This window comes from Daldinia caldariorum (genome assembly GCF_022478825.1).
Source record: "Daldinia caldariorum strain CBS 122874 unplaced genomic scaffold F4812scaffold_13, whole genome shotgun sequence".
Lineage (NCBI taxonomy): Eukaryota > Fungi > Ascomycota > Sordariomycetes > Xylariales > Hypoxylaceae > Daldinia > Daldinia caldariorum.
The window spans coordinates 994,101-1,013,841 of record NW_025953049.1 but is presented as its reverse complement, the minus strand read 5'-3'; the positions used below and the strand labels follow the sequence as shown (position 1 = coordinate 1,013,841).

At 49.4% G+C, this 19,741-nt stretch overlaps 7 protein-coding genes across 7 annotated transcripts; 4 read left to right on the top strand and 3 right to left on the bottom strand.

The window, feature by feature from the left end:
- Positions 1–67: 67 nt before the first annotated feature.
- Positions 68–3,367, top strand: F4812DRAFT_461184 (alpha/beta-hydrolase; the record flags this gene model as incomplete). Its single annotated transcript, XM_047937823.1, has 4 exons — positions 68–79; positions 1,324–1,513; positions 1,623–1,804; positions 1,907–3,367. The coding sequence occupies 4 exons, from the start codon at positions 68–70 to the stop codon at positions 3,365–3,367; spliced, it is 1,845 nt and encodes a 614-aa protein (XP_047788528.1).
- A 461-nt stretch (positions 3,368–3,828) lies between these two features.
- On the bottom strand, positions 3,829–5,485 carry F4812DRAFT_436312 (PRELI-like family-domain-containing protein). Its single transcript, XM_047934839.1, has one exon. The coding sequence runs from the start codon at positions 4,862–4,864 to the stop codon at positions 4,085–4,087; it is 780 nt and encodes a 259-aa protein (XP_047788527.1). The 5' UTR covers positions 4,865–5,485; the 3' UTR covers positions 3,829–4,084.
- A 793-nt stretch (positions 5,486–6,278) lies between these two features.
- F4812DRAFT_100122 (glutaredoxin) lies at positions 6,279–7,341 on the top strand. Its single transcript, XM_047929240.1, has 3 exons — positions 6,279–6,462; positions 6,544–6,823; positions 6,931–7,341. Exons 1-3 carry the CDS (start codon positions 6,436–6,438, stop codon positions 7,101–7,103), a joined length of 480 nt encoding a protein of 159 aa, XP_047788526.1. The 5' UTR covers positions 6,279–6,435; the 3' UTR covers positions 7,104–7,341.
- A 179-nt stretch (positions 7,342–7,520) lies between these two features.
- F4812DRAFT_100126 (gamma-glutamyltranspeptidase) lies at positions 7,521–10,245 on the bottom strand. Its single transcript, XM_047929241.1, has 4 exons — positions 9,466–10,245; positions 9,385–9,403; positions 8,967–9,325; positions 7,521–8,875 (listed from the first exon to the last, which is right to left on the bottom strand). Exons 1-4 carry the CDS (start codon positions 9,628–9,630, stop codon positions 7,580–7,582), a joined length of 1,839 nt encoding a protein of 612 aa, XP_047788525.1. The 5' UTR covers positions 9,631–10,245; the 3' UTR covers positions 7,521–7,579.
- A 2,247-nt stretch (positions 10,246–12,492) lies between these two features.
- Positions 12,493–13,948, top strand: F4812DRAFT_436293 (uncharacterized protein). Its single transcript, XM_047934838.1, has one exon. The coding sequence runs from the start codon at positions 12,878–12,880 to the stop codon at positions 13,850–13,852; it is 975 nt and encodes a 324-aa protein (XP_047788524.1). The 5' UTR covers positions 12,493–12,877; the 3' UTR covers positions 13,853–13,948.
- A 229-nt stretch (positions 13,949–14,177) lies between these two features.
- F4812DRAFT_436292 (flavoprotein-domain-containing protein) lies at positions 14,178–15,973 on the top strand. The gene is made up of 2 exons (XM_047934837.1): positions 14,178–15,234; positions 15,386–15,973. Exons 1-2 carry the CDS (start codon positions 14,847–14,849, stop codon positions 15,595–15,597), a joined length of 600 nt encoding a protein of 199 aa, XP_047788523.1. The 5' UTR covers positions 14,178–14,846; the 3' UTR covers positions 15,598–15,973.
- Positions 15,974–16,644: 671 nt separating this feature from the next.
- Positions 16,645–19,633, bottom strand: F4812DRAFT_452078 (uncharacterized protein; the record flags this gene model as incomplete). Its single annotated transcript, XM_047936295.1, has 2 exons — positions 16,645–19,464; positions 19,553–19,633. 2 exons carry the CDS (start codon positions 19,631–19,633, stop codon positions 16,645–16,647), a joined length of 2,901 nt encoding a protein of 966 aa, XP_047788522.1.
- Between the last annotated feature and the right edge of the window lie 108 nt (positions 19,634–19,741).

The window sequence follows — 19,741 nt, the reverse complement described above, 5'->3', positions numbered from 1 at the left end:
CGAAGTTTGTTGGAATGCTATGGTTAACCTAGGAATGTAAATAAACAAAATGATTGGCGGTGATACAATGGCGCAATCTGTAAGGGCCCGCGTTGGCGTGTTCTAACTTCTAAGCTTCTTTTTTCTTTTTTTTTTCTTAACAAATCTCTTCTCTCTAACAATAATATAGAAGAGGTAAGGTTAGCAAAAGCTTATCAGGAAGCTTGGTAAAACGGTACCTGAACAACTTCCTAATAAGGCAATTGGCCGGGTGTCGAAAAAAAAAAAGTCAGTGGCCCTGGCCCCCCGCGTTGTTGTTATTGGGTATTATCCCCGTCTACGTCCCCGCAGATAAGCCATAGCTTTGACGTAGAGGGTTGAGAGAGTACTATGTAATGAATGCAAAGGAATTACATTAATGCATGACTCAGGTATGAATGGATAAATGAGCGTTCGGTTTGGGGTAGGATTTGGAGAAGTTGTGTTGTTGTTGTTATTAGTTACCTCTCTCTAGGTGCTTACCTTCTATGATTTAATTAATGGTTGAATCGTACTGAGATTTGTCTTACATAGTACGCCGTACATAAAATACAAACAGGAATAATACAGTTACAGTTGAAGATTTCCCCTATCTCAGCGTTGGATCGTCAGCTCCTCAGCCCACGTCTAGCACAGCAGGTAGGCAAACACAGCTTATTTCCCCTCATCTAGATCCCTGTTTTTTCTTGAACCACTCGGTACCTGTCTCTGTATTACGTATCTACGCTACGTATGTGGAATAGCCAACGGGATGTATAAGTGAACGGCTCCATGAAGAAAAAAAGAAAAAGAAAAAAGGACCAAGGTAGCATCGATGGAACATTGGGTCATGGCAGGGCTTCTCTTGCGTGAGCTCCCTATCTTGGCAACCGAGTCAGTATGCTGCATAGCATAGCAACTAATAACTAAGCGTATCAATCTAAACATGCCGGCGATCAGACCGGGTTTGTTATAGGTTCGATGGTTCGATACGAAATAGACCCGTTGCCGTATGGCCGTAATCCCGGTTTGGTGATTCAATCACCAGCTCACTCACCTTGCCCTGTCCACCGCCAACCACCATCTATTCCGGCATTCCTCCATCTCTTTTATCTTGGCTTCTTCCCACCTCCCCCCTCCCATCCCGTTCCCAACTTTTCCTTAAGCTGCATCGCCCAGAGTCTCGGCGCAGCCACAAGTTTCTCTTCTTTGGGAACGCCTACGCTCGAATTAGCGCAGTGTTGGCTGCTTCTTGTTCTTCTTCTTCTGTTTCTTCTCTTGGGATTGTTGGGATTCTTGTATCACTTTGCATAAGTCCGATATTAGGTGGCCATGCATTGGTCTAAGCTGCTGTTGTCTGCCGTCGCCGTGGCGGAGGCTCGACGGAGCTTCCAGCACGTGGGCAAGAAGGATGCAAGGCCCAAGTCGACCATCTCGGAGCACGATAACTTCGCTACGCGATATCTAGCTACGCGACAGTTGCCGCCCCCTAGGTTCGCCAATGCGAATACTACAAGTAAGATGATGGCCCCTCCTCTGTGTTTCACACGGCTGCTGCATGAAATGCCGTGGAATCACCGATGATGTGTCCAAAGTGGCTGGCTAACTCCCTGTCTCACTAATAGAATTCGCTGTCAACGGCACAGGTATTCCCGATGTCGACTTCGACGTAGGCGAGTCGTACGCTGGGTATCTGCCCATCACGGACAACCCAGACGACACGGACGAACTATTCTTCTGGTTCTTCCCTTCCTCGTCTCCAACGAACACAACCAAGAAGGAAATTGTGCTATGGCTTAACGGCGGTGTAAGTACCTAGCTGTCACTTTATATATAGCTCGTGTTTGCAGAGCAAGGCGCCATCCCACGTAACCACCTCACCTAAGCTAATCGATGTTCTTGATTATAGCCTGGCTGCTCGTCCTTCGAGGGTCTCCTCCAGGAAAACGGCCCCTTCATCTGGCAATCCGGTACCCTGAAGCCGATCCCTAACCCGTGGGCTTGGAACAGGTTGGCAAACGTGGTCTGGGTGGAGCAGCCCATCGGAACGGGTTTCTCGCGCGGCAAGGTGACGGCTCGCGGGGAAGAGGACGTAGCTGCTCAGTTCCTCGGCTTCTGGAAGAACTTCGTCGAGACCTTCTCCCTGCAGGGCTACAAGGTGTACATCGCGGGAGAGTCGTATGCCGGCGCTTACTGCCCGTACATCGCGTCCGCCATGCTGGACAAGAACGACACGACGTACTACGACGTGTCGGGCCTGCTGGTGTACGACCCCGTCCTCGGCGACGACGTCGTCCAGGAGTCCGCCACCACCGTCCCCTTCGTCGACTACCACCACAACCTCTTCACCTTCAACAGCTCCTTCAGCGCCCACATCCACGGCCTGCACGAGTCCTGCGGCTTCGCCGACTACAACGCCAAGTACCTCGTCTACCCGCCCTCCGGCCCGCAGCCCAAGGGCTACACCCAGAGCGTCAGCCGCGAGTGCCGCAACCTGTGGGAGGAGGTCCTCGAGGAGGCCCTCAGCATCAACCCCTGCTTCGACGTCTACCAGGTCGCCACCACGTGCCCCTTACTGTACGACGTGCTCGGCTTCCCCGGCACCCTCGATTACCTCCCCGAGGGCGGGGAGATCTACTTCGACCGGGCGGACGTGAAGAAGGCGATCCACGCGGACGCGAGCACCAAGTGGGCCGAGTGCGCGAGCGGGGACGTCTTCGTGGGCGGGGACCGGTCGGACCCGTCGTCGTGGAAGGTGCTCCCGCACGTGATCGACGCGACGAAGAACGTCATCATCGGCCACGGCTCGCTGGACATGATCCTGCTGCCGAACGGCACGCTGCTCACGATCCAGAACACGACCTGGGGCGGGCAGCTAGGCTTCCAGTCGGCGCCGGTCGAGCCCTTCTTCGTCCCCTTCCACACCCTCAGCACGGCCGACGAGCTCGAGTCCGAGCCCGACCAGACCAAGCTCGGCAGCGTCGCGGCCGCGGGCGTCCTGGGCACCGCGCACACGGAGCGCGGGCTGACGTACGTCAGCGTCGACCTGTCGGGCCACATGGTGCCGCAGTACGCGCCCAGCGCCGCCTTCCGCCACCTCGAGTTCCTGCTCGGTCGCGTCGACAGCCTGAGCTCCGTGCAGCCCTTCACCATCGAGCCGGACTACCCGCAGCCGCCGGCCGACGCGCTGGGCAACGGCACCGGGCCGGGCACGTTCAGCGCGGGAGCGGCGGCGGCCGAGCAGGGTTCCGGGAACGTGTCGGCTAGCGCTGTGGTCAAGGGCTCTGACGCGGGGAGGATCCGCGCGGGCTTGAGTGCCATGGTATTGGCCGCCGGCGCTGTGGCCATGGTCGCGATGACAGAAATGTAGCTTACGACCTATGAGTGATGAGATGTTATAGATGGTAGGTACCTAGGTATCGTAAAAAGTAAAATCTATTGGAAAATACAAAGAATATTGTATATCTTACTGTGCATCATCAGTGATAGTCTACTGGCCTCAGAGGGCGAAAAAGTAATACAGGTATCTGTTGTATCAAAGTCATGGAGTTATTCTAGTGAATAGTCGCTCATTGTAGATAAACCCGTTTTTTTTTTCTCACTCACGGGCTTGACATCAACATCATAGCACGAAATTCTTCGATTTGGAAAACCCATAAATGGTCAAAGAAAAAAAAATCGGAATAATTTTTGTACATGAGGGGAGTAGAACAACAAGCTACATCATGTCCTACCCAACGAGCGGATAGTATCGTAAAGCACATACATCCATGCCTCCAAAGCCTGCCCCCTTGCCCCCTTGCCCGTCCTCATCCCCGCCCCCTCCTTTCTCCCATCCCATCCACTCCCCTCCCCCATAAAATTTTGATACTCCAGTTCGTGCCCACGACCATTCGTGAAGAGAGAACAAAAAAACGTCGCGAAGCCTCCCATCGCTTTTGCTGCCTTCAGCTAATTCCCCAAACGCCTTGCTAATTTGAAAATGTCAAAGATGGATATACAAGTTGTGTTTGCCGTAACACGGGTATAGTCCTATGCCAAGGGGGGAAAAATAAATGAAAGAGATTTCGGATCCATTGTTCATTGTTCACTGCTCAAAGACGTTTCCTTCTCGTCGTCTGAGCTCCCTGAGAACTGCAACAACACCGTTGCTTCGTAGCCGCTCCAAGACGATGCGCATCCCGTCGCGCGACTTGATCATCTGGTCGTCCGTCTTGTTGGAAGCAATGGATTCGATGCTGCGCTGGATCCGCTTGGCGCCCCATCCCGAAATCCAGTCGCCAAATCGTCGTGTGCCAGGTTCGTCGTTGGCATCGGTAGACTCGGTCGCCGCCTTTTCGTGATTCTTGCCGCCCAAGGTAGATCGGTAGGAGAATGTAGTAGTGACAAAGGTGTTAGGGGCCAGAGGTCGATGAGGGGTAGAGGTCAGAGAGCTTGGTGCGGTTCCAGAAGTTGAGGACGAAGATGAGGTGGCCTGGTCGGGAGGAGTGGTCGAGTAGTGCTGCTCCTCGACTACACTTAAGACGCCTGTGTAGTTGAGATTCCGGCTCTCCGTCTTCATCCACCCTTCTTTGATATCCACAACGCTGGTCTCGAGGACATAGCTCGACTTGTCACCACCGCCGCCGGTAACGCTACTGGGAAGTAGCTTGACTACGGCGGAGGGTAGGCGGGTCTTCTTCATGTGGATGCGAGTCGTGTGCAAGCGACCGGTTTCCGGGTCGACGTGCGACGAGATGGTATCGGTGGACAAGACATGGCTGGAGAAAGGATTGAGCCGGGGTGAGTAGTACCGAAGGAAGAATGCCAAGGTCACGGTCGGGAATGGGTGAGAGTAAGTGTGATTGGTCGTGTGCGTTAGAACCATCTTGGTAAGTGGCGAAGTTTGAGGGTTTCCTTCAGGTACAGGCTTTATATTATATGCCTCGGATATCTGAATTTAGACGTGGAGGTAGAAATGAGTTTTGGGGACAGGAATTGGAATTGTCGGGTCTCGTCAAGTTTATAAATAGGTATTAGACGTCCCTATTGTCTAGGATATCTATATCGACATAAAGGTGGCTCGTGTAAGGTTTCGATGTGGTTGGCTTCGGATTCGGACGAATTAATTTTTTTTTCTTCCCTTTTTTTTCCCCTAGGCTTTTCGTAGTTGATAATGCCCTCAACTCTAGGCCAAGTTGATAAAATATTAAAAAATCATCAGCGCCAAATAGGGTTTTTATTTTTATTTTTTTAGGGAATCTTAACACTTAAAAGAGCAGAAGAAAAAGAAAAAGGGGAAAAAAGGGAGGGGAAAAGACGAAGAGGTGGTGATGTGAGGTGAGGTGATATGATGTGTGTGCGATTGCTAATGGAGGATGGAGACTAAATGGATGGTCATCGAACGAGAGCCAGCGAACCTTGAACGGAGGCAGAACATTCGACGCCGACCCAATCCACCCGAGCTCCGACGCTGCAATTAGGTAACTCTTTTTTTTCTTCAATCTGCAATCTACATTAAAATTGGATCCGACTTGGCCGAGCAGGCAGTTGGCTAGACTTTTGATTGGCTAGATCTCTTTAGAATGCGGGGAAAGCTTTAGTTCCATAGGTGGCACCTTCTTTTCCTTTACTATGTACCAAGTGTACCTCTTATACAAGGTATGTATCAACCAATGAATATTCCAAATGTTTGGTCCCTTGATCGCTTAGGTTAGGTATTTATACATTACCCGCACATCTTAATTGGTCTGTTCTAAACTTGTTCTCTCTTTTTGGAACGGTATTGATGACGATCCGACTTGGAACAAAGTCTTAGATCGAGATGACCGTTATAGTCAATGTTCCAGAGTCTTTGTTCTATACCTATACCTATATTTGGATCTCGCCACTGAACCTTGTTAGGGAAACCCAAACTCTACCTAGGTATACCTACACATCACACTTGCATCTCACGAAATCTGTAGTCTAATAAGTCAATTTAGATCACTTTACTCAAAACCCAATCTCTGCCCCTCTTTCATGACGATCTCATCTTCTTTGCTATACGTTACGTATGTGTTCATGTCAATACGATATTACAGTTGTAGAATTAATCAATAAACACGGTCGTGTTACCTCGAACTTCTTCATATTACACAAGACGTTTTCACATAGGTAATGCATTGCGCATTGTATAGTCGAAGTACGTACTTGGGTACTTCGCTACCTCGTTCGTAATCAATTAATTTATGAGATGTGATTGGTTCAATTGTCCTTGTGGCGCGAGCTACCCTGTAACATCCACGCATGCCCTTTAGCCCCGGCACCAGCCGTTTACATCATTCCGATCTACTGATTGATTGATCATCAATCATCACAACTTTTCAACCGCAAAAGTTGACAAGAAGAGCCGTATTCGTTCAACATTATACCGATCCAGCTCGAGATTTATACTATTATAACGAGCGACAGATCGTCATGTTCGCGCGACCATTATTCTCAGCGGTATGTTTTGTTTTCTAGCTACCTACCACCCTTCCCGCGCAGAAAATAGCCTCGACTAAAACTTTCTTTCGTTGCCGACAGACTCTCCGGCAAGCCGCCCGGCCCATTGCCCGTCCGGTGATATGCAGTCGGCCAGCACCGTTCCTCACAGCCTTCCAGCAGCGATTTCTCTCCGATCAAACGCGACAGGCCATTGAGAAAGCTGTCTCCTCGGCGCCCGTTGTGTTGTTCATGAAGGGCACCCCCGAAACGCCGCAGTGCGGGTTTTCGCGCGCTTCCATTCAGATTCTCGGCCTGCAGGGCGTAGACCCCGGCAAGTTCGCTGCCTTCAACGTGCTAGAGGACGAGGAGCTCAGATCAGGTACGGGTCCCTTTACTCCTAATAACCAAATATCGCATTACCTATATGGTAAATAATAGAGATGGAGCAAAAGTTTGGCTAACACATGATCATTTCACTTCCAACAGGTATCAAGGAGTTCTCGGACTGGCCCACAATCCCGCAACTCTATATCAACAAGGAATTCGTCGGCGGTTGCGATATTCTCGTATCGATGCACCAGGACGGTTCCCTAGCCAAGATGCTTGAGGAGAAGGGCGTCCTAGCCCCTCTCGACGGCGCATCCGAATCTAAGGACTAGAGCAAGTTAAAAATGAGCGTAGTATGCGATGGGTAATGATTTTATTCCAATAGAGGACAAAAAAAATACCCGAATTTCGCTAGACGACTTGTGTACGATTTGGTTATGCATATATAAACGTCAGTATGTATTTTACTGCAAGAGCGCTTGGTTGGTTGGGGATTCGTCAAATACGATAACCATCATTAAAACAGATCAACAGTATATACCTCATGTAGCCAAGAGACCTCGAGATAATGTATTAAATACAGTCCCCGGAGCAGATAGCCTAACAACGTCAGGTTTAAATCGATTAGCAAGAAGTACGGCATTAATGACAGCTCGTACAAATCATAAATCTCATTCTCTTCGTAATTAACTTAAAACACTTCTCATCTCGCATATAAGAAGATAGTCTCTATATAATACCCATCCCTCACCATAAGCCACAGTTATAAAGCTGACAGCTACCTAACCTAGGACCTTGTACGTAAGTTTCATAACGGATATGCTCCGCCATCTCCCCGCGGATCGCTACCGGCAGACCACACGCCCACGTTCTCGACGGGGTCGATGCTCCAACGGATGATCTGACCACGGCCGAACTGGGCCCTTCCCATATCCCTCACAACCTTAACTTTGTGGCCTAGCTTCCGTAGACCTTCTACGGTCTCATCAGGCATTCCCTCCTCTATGAACACGGTAAGGTCTCCCTTACCGCCCTGGCTCATGCCCGAGCCGATACACACGCGCGGCGCGTCGAGAGCCTGCTGCGGACTGAGATGGCCTACGATCTGCCCGAGCAACACTTGCACGTGCCCTTGGGGCTGCATGAACCCGCCCATGACGCCAAACACGCTGTGCAGGCTGCTGTCGTGCAGGTTGGTTACCGCCGCCGGGATGATGGTGTGGTAAGGCCGTTTTCGCGGCTCTAGCACGTTCGGCCGGGTTGCGTCGAGCGAGAAGTTGGCCGCCCGGTTCTGCAATGTGAACCCGCATCCCTGGGGCACGATGCACGTCCCGAACCCGCCGTAGTTGCTGTTGATGAAGGAGATGGCGTTGCCTTCCGAGTCGGACACCGCGAAGTAGACCGTGTCGCTGCTCTGTAGCGCTGGCGAGCCGTGGTCTGTTGCTTGGGATGCCTGGTCCGGGTTGAATAACGCAGCACGTTCTGCTAGGTACGGCTGTGCGATCAGTCCCGCCGTGGGTACCTTCGTGACGTTAGGATCGGTAACGAACCAGCTGGCGTCAGCGAAGGCGATGCGCAGGGCCTCTATAATAGCATGTAGATATGGCGCTGTGTTGAAGTCGGCAGGACTCCACGTCGGGATTTTGCCCGCCGCTTCAAGCTCTTGGATAATGCCCAACGCTATCAAAGCTACGATACCTTGGCCGTTGGGCGGATGTTCCCACAGTTCAAGGCCAACATCCTGCCCCTCGCCTCCGCCTAGAATCTTGTCTTTGAGGAGCTCCCGAACGTTCTGCCCTCGGAACTTGAGCGAGATAGGCTCAACAGGTTCGCTACCCTTCTCCAGGTGGTAGGCCAGATCGTCGAGTTCAAGAAAGCCGCCGAGATCCTGGACTACTTTCACAAGTTCCGACGCTACGCGGCCGGTGTAGAATCCCTTCTTGCCTTCAGTCGCCAAGGTTCGGAACGTGCGGGCCAAATTCGGGTTCTTCATGATTTCCCCTGCCCGGGGAGCACGCACGCCGTTTTGCGCGCCAGGATCCTTCTTGAGCATCTCGCCACCATTCGGAGAAGCACCCCTTATTTGCGCTTCTGATTCATTCCACTAATTGGCAGGTTGTGAGTTTTAGTCCGAAATAGCATAGATCTTGCATATATATCAGATATACCTAGTTATGATTAGGTTAGGTACTTACGTAGTACGCGACTCCTTCTGACACAGGGAAGCCTTTCTCGCCGAGTTCGATGGCGGGTGCGAGGATCTGCGCCAAGGACAACTTTCCGCTGCCGAATCGCTCGACCGTATCGCACCACCCTGCCGCGGCGCCGGGCACGGAAACGGCATGCACGCTGCTCATAGGGATCTTACCAAATTCGCCGTCTTTGATGCCAAGCGCCTTGCGGATGGTCTCGAGCGTGCACTTGTTACCCGAGCGCCCAGAGCCGTTCATAGCCGAGATCTTCTTGGTCTTGGCGTCGTAAAAGAGGCAGAACATGTCGCCGCCTATGCCTGTTGAGCATGGCTCCGTCATGTTGAGCCCAGCAGCTACATTGTCTGATTAGTTGTTTTGTTTTATTTTCTTTAACCCAAGGTATGGATATTCTAAGTCGTACCGACAGCCACAGCTGCATCCTAACGGTAGTATAAGTGTCCAATTCATAATGAAGTCATATTAAAGGTACCTAGACACCTACCGCGCAATTACCGCCGGCTTCCAAAACTTCGATACCGCATTTTGCTGCGAGTGGTTGCGTACACGATACGATGCCTTTAGTGCTGTGAACTACACTCCGCCGACTTGGGAATTTGGAGAAGACATGTGATGCTGGAGGGAACAGTGACGGCGTAGTGAGAGGCATTTTGAGCAGCCGCAGACTTAACAAAGTGATTTGATTTGTTTTGATTTATTTTGTTTTTTCTCTTTGATGAAGCAAACGCTACGATGTTATAGTGTTGAGTCAGTCTCTTCTAATAGCGGGGTATGACCTAGTTCAGGGACAGCCGAGACATCGAGCAGTGAAACAAGGCGAAACAAGGCGGGACGAAACGGGACGGGACTAAACTATGGCTTTAGAGTTCACAGTCTCGGGAAGAAGGGAGCTCAAGAATGACGTTTGTATGCTATTACCTCAACTATCCGCGGTCTTAGCACCTTCAATATCCGCCCGCGCTGGTACCCGAAAGCATTAAAACCTGCCTCGGTAAAGAATACCTAATAGTCTTTCTATAGCGTAAATCGGGGACCCGAAATTCGGAGCCGTCTGAAGTAACGGGCGCTTAATAAGTTCAGGGGACTTTTTGGTCTAATTCGGGATTAAAACTATAGCCCAAGAATGGGAATAGTTTAGCCTAGTATCATCCTCTCTTTTCATATTCATCCTTATCTTCATTTCAAAAATGTTGAAATGTGGTGGGTAATATTATATATGTGATATTCGTTTATTCATCGTAACTTGGTGTTTATTTTATCTTACGTAGGTACCTATTATTTTTATTATTTTACCTCGTACTTCGTATCTCAGTCTTGTAATTGTGAACCCCTCCAAGTTAAATATTCCCCGCCCCCACGCGCTCGGTAGTTTGGAGCTTCGTTTATCCCACCCTCGTCCCTGACTCTTTATCAGATTTCCCTATATATATTAGGTATATATATTTACCACCGAAAATTTGAATTTCCTATAGCTGTGTAACAACGTGCTGTTCCTGCGTCCCCTCCGGCCAGAAAACCGGGATCAAGTACCCACGGCTCATCCCCCCTGTACACACCAAGGATTTTGACTATCGAACCAAGATCTTCTGCTTCCTCCCTTACGCCCGCACCCACAGCCAAGTCATTATTCCCATCTTTCTTCCCCGCTGCCACCGCCTTAATCTGCGTGAACGATACTAGAATTGGGCTTGCGCCAATCCTTCCGCCCGTAGGAGGTACTCGCCTGCCGGAGTCGAAGCTGGCAGCGCGAATCGGAAACTTGAGATCCTCCGCGTCGCCCACGTGAGTACCTCCCCGTCGTCGCCCCAGAGCAGTCGGTATGTTGCTGGTGACAAGTGCCAGTCCGTAGAAGATAGTATTAGAGAGCAGCCTGCTATCTAAGTCTTACCGACTTTAAACAGTAGATCTAGCGGCCGAAGACGAGGAATGAGGTATCGCTTGTCTCATTGATGGTAATATAACGAACTTCATACTTATAAGAAATGTTAAAGCCGGGATACTTTCGTATAACTTGCCCCTTTTTTGTCTACTGGAAAGTTAAGGTCGATTCCCTGCCTAAGGTAAATAAATGGTAACCATCTTGCGCATTAGTTTCTAGACTCAAAGTTCGAATTATAACCAACTTACCTATCGTAACAGGTGAGCAAGAACAGTCCTTTGATGTCATTGTTTGGGTACTGGTGTTATTAGTATATAAATCGCGTAACAAGAAGGAAAAGGGGAAAGAAGTAAGTAACGATCTGAGAAAAGTGAAAGGAGTTATTTAAACAGATAGCGGTGTTTCAATTATCTTGAATCTATGTTAGTTTATAAGTCTCTTATGTATAATTAGTTTGTATGCTTATAGGTAGATCCATTAGTTGCGGTCCAGAGCGGTCGAAATGCGCTGACGTATAGTCCTAAAAGCTGAACTTAATATTCCCATAATATTAACCAAAGCTCCTACTTCCCACATGAGTGTATATACCTATTTACATTCATACTAGAAGTATCTATGGGTCTATATTATTTGAACGAGATTGAATAGGACTTTACTGTCTATATAAAGGGTAACGAGCCCTCTCGTAAGAGGATAGAAGGCTAGGCGTCACTGGATTACTACGATATACCGCAAGACTTCGTTGCAACCATATACCATCGAGAGATATTAATTCTATTCTCAAAATAGCGAACATTATAATAGTAACATTCTAGGTAACTTAAGGAAACCCGCGACCGTCATCAATTTGAGTACAAGACTCTCCTTTCGTAAGATTGCCGTAGGAAACAACTCGGCCACATGGTAGGTATTTCGTATCCTATATACCTATCACTATTCCTAACGTCAATTTATGATATGTAAGGCCGGCAATATCGTGAAGGCAATACTCTATATGAATCCTCAGAGCCCGGAACGCCCAAGCCGGGAAATAAGTTTTCATATCAGCTACTTGATATTGTCGCTCACTCTTATGAAGGCTTTACTGAGAAAATCGGTTAGGTGGACATTTTCGAAGACTCTACACAAACAATTGGAGTGTATATTCGGTTTACTTCTTGCCTCGTATCTAGTTTCCGAGTCCACACCGAAAGACCTCCTTGAAACCTGAAGTTACAGAAAAGGGGGAAAAGAAAGGAAACCAGAAATACAATCCTGTACTCTGAATACTGACAGCCCTCGTTACAAGATCATATTTAACAGGGCTAGCCTTAATCTCTGAGTAAAACTTAAGGATCCACACTCCCCAAGGCAGACTTTTCTTGGTAAGGCGGACACAATTTGAATAACGTCACCAGACGATCTTAGCTACACTAAATAACAGCATCTACCAACAATCAATTAACATTGAGTCAATGTACAAAGAGCAGAGTCACTGCCTATGCCCTTGTTATCGTAGCGATTGGTATCTTAACCACAGTTCTTTCCATCAGAGTTGTAAGCATGTACTAGATAACCGGTAACTTGAGAAGGCAAGAGAGAGATATGAACAATCAACGTAAATGAGAGATACCTACCTACCTAGGTAGGTACGGAGCTATCTGCCGAAGCCAAACGGAATAAATGGAGACTACCGGACCTCCTGATAAGGTCACACCTTCCTTAACTTCTGAAGTACTCTAAAAGATATTGCTCGTGCACGGTTTGTCCATATGGTGAGTAGAAAGCAACGTAATTGTTGAAAATGAGTTCCGGTTCCGTTCTTTCCTTCTTTCCTTACAATGCTTGGTCCTTGAAGAAAAACTTTTCTTCTCATCCGCGTACCAACGCAGTGAAATCGCACTATCCTTTTGACTTCTACCTAGTCGCGTAACTTATAAATTTTGGGAACTTGATCAAAACCAACGATTTCTTTTTCACAAAAACAATCACGTCACCGGTATCCCTACAACTACGACAACTACCACGACTTTCGCGTATGCAATACACCAAATCCAATATGGAACCAGGAAAACCTCATGCTCCTTGGGAGCCGCTACCTAATTGGTACGATACCAAATTAGAAGATATTCTTCCTCGCGATGGATTCGTCTTCCCGGACGGATACAAGATCTTCAACGTTAAGCAAGACTGGGTCCGAGTTAAATGGGCTATTGAGGCGCCGGCTCCTACCCTCGAGGAACATAAGGTCGACGCTGTACTAGCCGCTATCATGGACGACGCCAACATCATTGCCGGTGCTTTCCGTCAAAACCGTCTGATTTTCAACGACAACAACAACAGAAGCTGCCTCTCTACTGACGAAATCCTCGAGTCAGCCTGCAAAGAGCACGACTGGACCGAAATCGTACCTGACGGCCGATTCCCCCATCTTCTGAAGACCCTTATCCGCGCCCGCAAGTTTTACAACCAGATCACGCATATCCGGGGCCGTTCCGAGGCGGAGAAGGATAAACAGCAGGGAAAGCTGGCCACCGCAATTGACGTGTGGACCAAGACGCACCCGGTTGATGATCCCGACCCGCGCTACGCGCGAATGACAGCAGATCTCAAGGAGTCCATGATCAACCGACTGATTGAGGGAAAGGGCGTAAAGCGGGCCAGGGACGACGAGTCGACGGACACGGAGAAGGAAGCAGACAACAAGCCTGACGACCGTGGCCCAGACAAGTGCACGAACCACAAGAGATCCAAGAAGTCCGAAAAAGAACCCCAGAAGAAAGTCCGGAAGGTATCCAGGAAGGCATTTCACAAGGACCTGAGCGACGAAGACTGCCCCTGGGTTCACACCAATTACTCGTCTACCCCCCAGCGCACGCCAGCGGCGCCGATGTCAACGGAAGAAGAGGATGACGAGAGTGCCCCCTGGGTCCGTTGGTCCCAGACCAGGCGAGCACGACAGCTTTTACGTACTCCGGCGACGGAGAAGCACTTGATGCTGTACCGCACGTGAGCACAGTCGTATGCGAGGAATATCCGAAAGGAAACGGGGGAGGGTACTTTAGCAGGTGGTCAGGTGTTTAAGGGGGGTTGGCACGGGGAAAGGTACGGAAAAGGGGGGACGGAGGGAATAAGGTAGTGGGGCCGATTCTTAGCTTTGAGATCCGGAAGACGCCGGTGTTGTGGGGCTTTTTTTGACTTTGCAACTAGGAGGCCAATCATGTCTCGATCGCATGCCCCACCTGCACCTCATCAAGTACTTGTACAGTACAATGCTAAGTACCTAGGTAGTACGATAGTAGGTACAGAAGAATCCGAATGCTGATTAAAACCCCGCAATCTGCCGTCATGCGATTAATACAATAACCTTTTTCGTAAATCCATCATATGACAAACTAATCCCCCTAAAAGCAGCCGCCACAACTCCTTTAGAAGAAACGTAAGTTTTTTTCTCTCTCATGTTTTCTTCCTTACCATCGGATTCCTTTTCTCGATACCTACTACACAAGTACCTAACCTACCTGTTTACCGGGTACCCCGGTGGCATGACGCCGCAGCAGTCCAAGTGGGCTGGTCCAAGATCCGGGGTGTAAGTTCAGCGCGAACCGCATAGAGCTCCCTAGCTAGGAAAACAATACCTACAAGAGGGTATAATATTACAATTTACACTTACAAAGGAGATTCCTCGGAATACCAAGCTGACGCCTCGCCTGTGATTGTTTTTGGCTTGTGCTGGCTTACCTAACAAAGACCTGGTCATGAAGCTCCGATCTCGTCTTCGGAGCTTGCCTATCATCGTCTTGACGTCTCGATGTTTTATTCATATTTAGCTAAACCTTGATCCCGTTGTAAATCGAGTCTGACATATCGTCCTTAGACCTAAACTAAGTTCCCAATTGGCTCAATACACCGTCATCATATATTATATATTTTCTCTACTGAATATAACGCGTGATAAAATTGCTTGAGACAGAGAGAGAGAGAAAGTAAAGGCACGAGAAGAAGACATGCTCCAAGCCATCTCCTCTCAGCACGACGCGCACCACGAGCGGCGGCGCAAGAACTCCCTCGCGAGCTTAACCGGCTCGCTACGGGACAACAAAGTCCACCTCCTGCTAGCGGCCTCCGGATCCGTCGCCACCATCAAGCTGCCCTTGATTATCGAGTCCCTAGCACAGCGGCATCTGCAACGGAAAAACAGCGACAAGGAGCTGAGCATCCGCGTGCTGCTGACGCCGGCCGCCTCGCGCTTCCTCGCGGGCCAGTCCCATGAGCAACCCACCGTGTCGTCGCTGCTGTCTATGCCTTGCGTCGATGGCGTCTACGTAGATGCCGACGAGTGGCGCGAGCCGTGGAAGCGCGGCGATGCAATTCTCCATATCGAGCTACGGCGATGTAAGCATTTCTCAACCACTTCCCTTTTCCCCCTTTTCCCTTCCCCCCCTTTTTTTGTTTCCATCTACGTTGCAGCTTTACTTTTTCTTTTGACTCGCTCACTTAAGAAATATGCTACGTACCTCTAATGTAAACTGACCCGGAAGAAAAGGGGCCGACCTCCTCGTCATCGCCCCCCTGAGCGCAAACACCATGGCCAAGATCGTAGGCGGCTTTGCCGACGGTATCTTAACGAGCGTTGTGCGCGCTTGGGATGCGTGGGGCGAACTTGACAGTGACCTGCTCCTCGCCAACGGCGACCAGCCTCTCCTCAACGGAGATAGAAGGAGGAGAGAGAAGAAGCATATCATTGTCGCGCCGTAAGTACTCCTCGGCCTACTCCCAAGAACTATATACACCAGCGGATCGTCGCTGCAATCATGACTTAAACTCTACTGTGCTAACGCGCCGTCCCCAGCGCCATGAACACGGCCATGTGGCGACACCCCGTCACAGCGAAATCGCTGCGCGTGCTGGAAGAAGAATGGGGCGTCAATCGAAACAGTCGCAAAGCGCAGCAGACCACTGCCACCGCGGAGGAAGGCCACGCGGTAGAAGAGCAGGTTCAAAGCGATGAAGCCGCCGCCGCTGACAACGGCGAAGGTGGCTGGTTCGAGGTCCTACGGCCACAGCAGAAGACGCTTGCGTGCGGCGACGTGGGAGACGGCGCTATGATGGAATGGAAGGATATCGTTGCCGTTATCGAAGATAGGCTCGGCTTGAATGAGTGAATGAGCGCTTCTGCTAATTCGTAACCCTTAAAAAAAGAAAAGAAAAGAAAAGAAAAAGAAAACAGACTTGTGAATTTTCACGAAGTAGTATACCTAGGTAATGCGGATGGGCTACACGTAAGGCAAGGAACAAGGCGTTAGGTTAGGTAAACCAAACAAGGCGTGCTTCTTTTTTAATACGTATTATTAGTGTACTTGCTATTGTACGAAACTCAATATCAACACGGGGGTGAACCCCCAATTATGTTTTTTTTTTTTTCGGTTCCAAAATAACTATCATTACAAGTGAGCATCAAAGATGGAAAAGACACAAGCCCTCTCGGAAAATATTATCGAGATGGATGGGCAAGGCCTACATGTATCCATCGGCAAGGATTGCAAAAGCTCGGGGTAACTATTATACATTTTCCCTCCTGGTGATCATCTCGTCCTTCGTAATACCCGTTTCGTATAACATCTCTGTCGAATATGTGACCTAATGAGGTCAGAATGCTGAATTTTATGTCATTTCCACCTGGTCAAAAGGGAACGAGAAAAAAAAGGTAGTAACTCAAAAGCAAGGCTAAGCAAGGCTAACAACATGAGTGAACTCCCTGCGATGCAAATTTTGTACAATGATGAAGAAACGTGCGGAGCTACTTTAGTAGTATGTGTGAGGTGACTCCTGGTTCTGGTTCTGGCTCTGAAGATCATTTGGATCATGCCGGAACGTACAATTGCTGCCTTTAGCACACTGGCCCTTCGCCCAGAACGAGCACGGTTTTGTGCCGATGAGCGAGCGGTTGATGCTCTTCTGTTCCCTATTGCCTCGGAAATCTCTGCGATTGCCCCGCTCGTTGCTATCGTGCTGACCCGGCGCGGTCGACCCTTGGTTATGCTGGGGTTGGCCGTAGCCAGCGTATCCCTGACTGGTCTGAGATTGCATTTGAGGTTGAATTTGAGGTTGCATCTGGTTCTGGGACCAGTCTGACCAATAGTTCTGAGAACTGCTATGGGAAGTAGCGTCATTGCCAACATTAGTATTGATTTGGGGTTGAGGAAACGCAGGTGCTGAGGCCGTCTTGAGTGCATCTAGAATGCCCTGTAGCCCTTGCAAAGAATTGGCTGGCTGAGCTGGTTGAGCTGGTTGAAGTGATGGCCCTGACAGTTGACCTAATGCAGCAAAGAAAGACTGCTGGTTCATCTGAGGCGAAGGGGCTACAGCAGGCTGCGCAGGCTGAACGCTTGGCTGGAAAGCTTGCGCGGTACTGAGAGCGTTGATCTTCTGCAGAGCGTCTAGGTACTCTGGTGGAAGTTGCTGCTGCACTTGGGTCTGTTGTGTCGCAAACTGTTGCAACTGAGCCGGCTGTTGATATTGCTGGCTAGTGTACGCCTGATGCACGGGGGGCTGGTTAAGGGGCGCTTGATTGCTCATAAACTTTGCGAACGTGTCCTCCAAAGCGTCGACATCTGCTTGGACTTTAGGACCTCCATAATCGTGTCGACGATGAGTCTTGGGGTACGCCGGGTCGAATGGATCTGGATCTACATAATTCTTCACCTTGTCGGATTGTAGCAAGGCAAGCACCTCCGCTGCGTCGTCTCGCCCACTGTAAGTAGGCACCGCGTTAGGAGGATTCATCGAACTATTCAGACGATTCATCCTGTAGAGAGCATTGATTCGTGCTGCCTCGCGTCCATAATTCATGTAGTCAGACCAACGATGCTGAATCTCCGCGTGTTTACTGCTAGTCGCTGACAGAGATTCGTTCCATCGGTGTGGCTCTGATGGCAGAGTTTGAATTTTAGGTTGTGCTATGACCTCCGCGACCCTACCGGTTGGCGATCTAGGCGTCTCGGGAATTTCCGTGAAGCTTGTGTAAATGGACATCAACTCTCGGTTTTCGTACTCTTGCATAACCTTACTTTGCCTGGACTCGACTGGACGCATGCCACCTCTAGAAGTAAACATCTCCTCTCGCCGCTTTTGAGATATCTGGCTCTTTTCATCCGAATAAGGGACAGGTTCGTACCAGTTCTTCAGAGTAAGATCCTTTGCTTTCTCCCGGGTTTCGTCATCCTCTTCGGCTACACCTTGCTTTTCACGTTGGATTGACGCTCTCAGTGCTTGACCTTCAGAACGGTTATCTCGGGCATCTCGCAGCATGCTATCATCGCGTCCTTTATCCTCGGCCGTATCGTGCTCCAAGAATCGGATCTCAGTGAGCTCATCGTCTGGTTTCCAAGTCACATGCAGCTTCCGCCGCGCTTCCTTACGTAGCCTACGCTCGGTCTCCTCCGGGGTTTCGGGGGCTCTCTCTGGCTCTTTAGCTTGCTTAGGTTTCTCTTCCGAATTGATCTCGGCGAGGAGGCCACCAATTGTCGAAGAGGCAGGTTGTCGGGGAGCTGGCTTCTTCGGTTGTACCTTAGCAGCCTGCCGTAGCCTGCCAGGTAACATTGAGCCACTAGGCCTAGAACGAGGTAGCGTGTTCACTGGTGCGCCCGGTGAAGTCGTAGGAATCGTGGAAGTCGCGGGAGCCGCAGGAGTTGCGGTAGACGGTGTCTTAGCAGTTGACGGAGCACCGGCTGCGTTCTCAACGGCAAGTTTCTTTGATACTCTTGAATCGACACCATCATCGCCAGGTCTCTTAGAAGTAGAAAGGGAGGGACTCGCTTTCGTAGTTGTGCTAGGAAGCTTTCTGGCCGAACTCAGGCTAGAATAGTCAATAGGCCTTTTAATCTCCGCGCTGTTCTTTTTCAACAAAGCATCATTTTTGGAAGGGAGTGCCTTGGGCGGAGCTGAAACAGTATCCTTAGTGCCCGAAGATGATTTCTTGGAAGATCCTTGACTGGCCTTCTTGTTATCATCAATCTTTTTAGCATCCTCACGAGCTTCCCGAGCCTCGTCTGTTTTCAATGCAGAACGCTTCTTGGCGTTTTCGAAGATCAAATCTATGTAATGGGTGGATTCTTCATCAAGGTTGTCCTTGAATTTCTGGCGGACGCGGTCAAACTTAATCCTCTCCTTCAAGAAGTCAATCTCCACTGTAACAAATAGTGAAAGTAGCTTTAATATAGCTTTTGGGAGGCGGCCATTGCAGTCTTCGGCGGCCAGAAAAGTTCGAAGTTGGATGAAGAGGTTGCCCAGAAATCTAATGTTTATACCAATTTGGGTAATGGTGAATGGATCACCAAACTTGAGAGCAGCCTCAATGCCAGTACGTATCGAGTCATGCGTGTTGTCCAGATCAGCTTTGAGTGGTTCCACTTTAGCTGGCTCATTCTTTTTCGCGTCGTCGAGCTTGCTCTTAAGGTCTTTGCTCTTATACAACATCTCTAAAATATAATCGCCGAAAGTATGGACCTTCTCTATGACAGATTTCTCGGAGAATTCGGGATGTTTGGGATCTCGCCAGAGGATATTGATGACATCGTACTCTATGGCTTTAAGGGCATCGCTTGGCCGGCCGGATGATTTGATCTAGATCTGCATGAGTTTCAAGGCTGGAAATAAAGCGACAACTATACAAAGATATAAACATTAATTTGAGGCATTGAAAACAACATACCATACGCGCTGCAACATCTGTCGCGCTATCTTCCTGCTCTTGTGTCTCCTCTAAGCTTCCAAGCTTCGAAGCAGAATCCATATTGGAAGCTTGACGTTTCGAGCCTGGTTTAACTTTGACTGGTTGATTAGATGTGGGTGTGGCTTCTACCAAAAAAAAGACATCAGCTTTGCACGTTAAATAAATAAA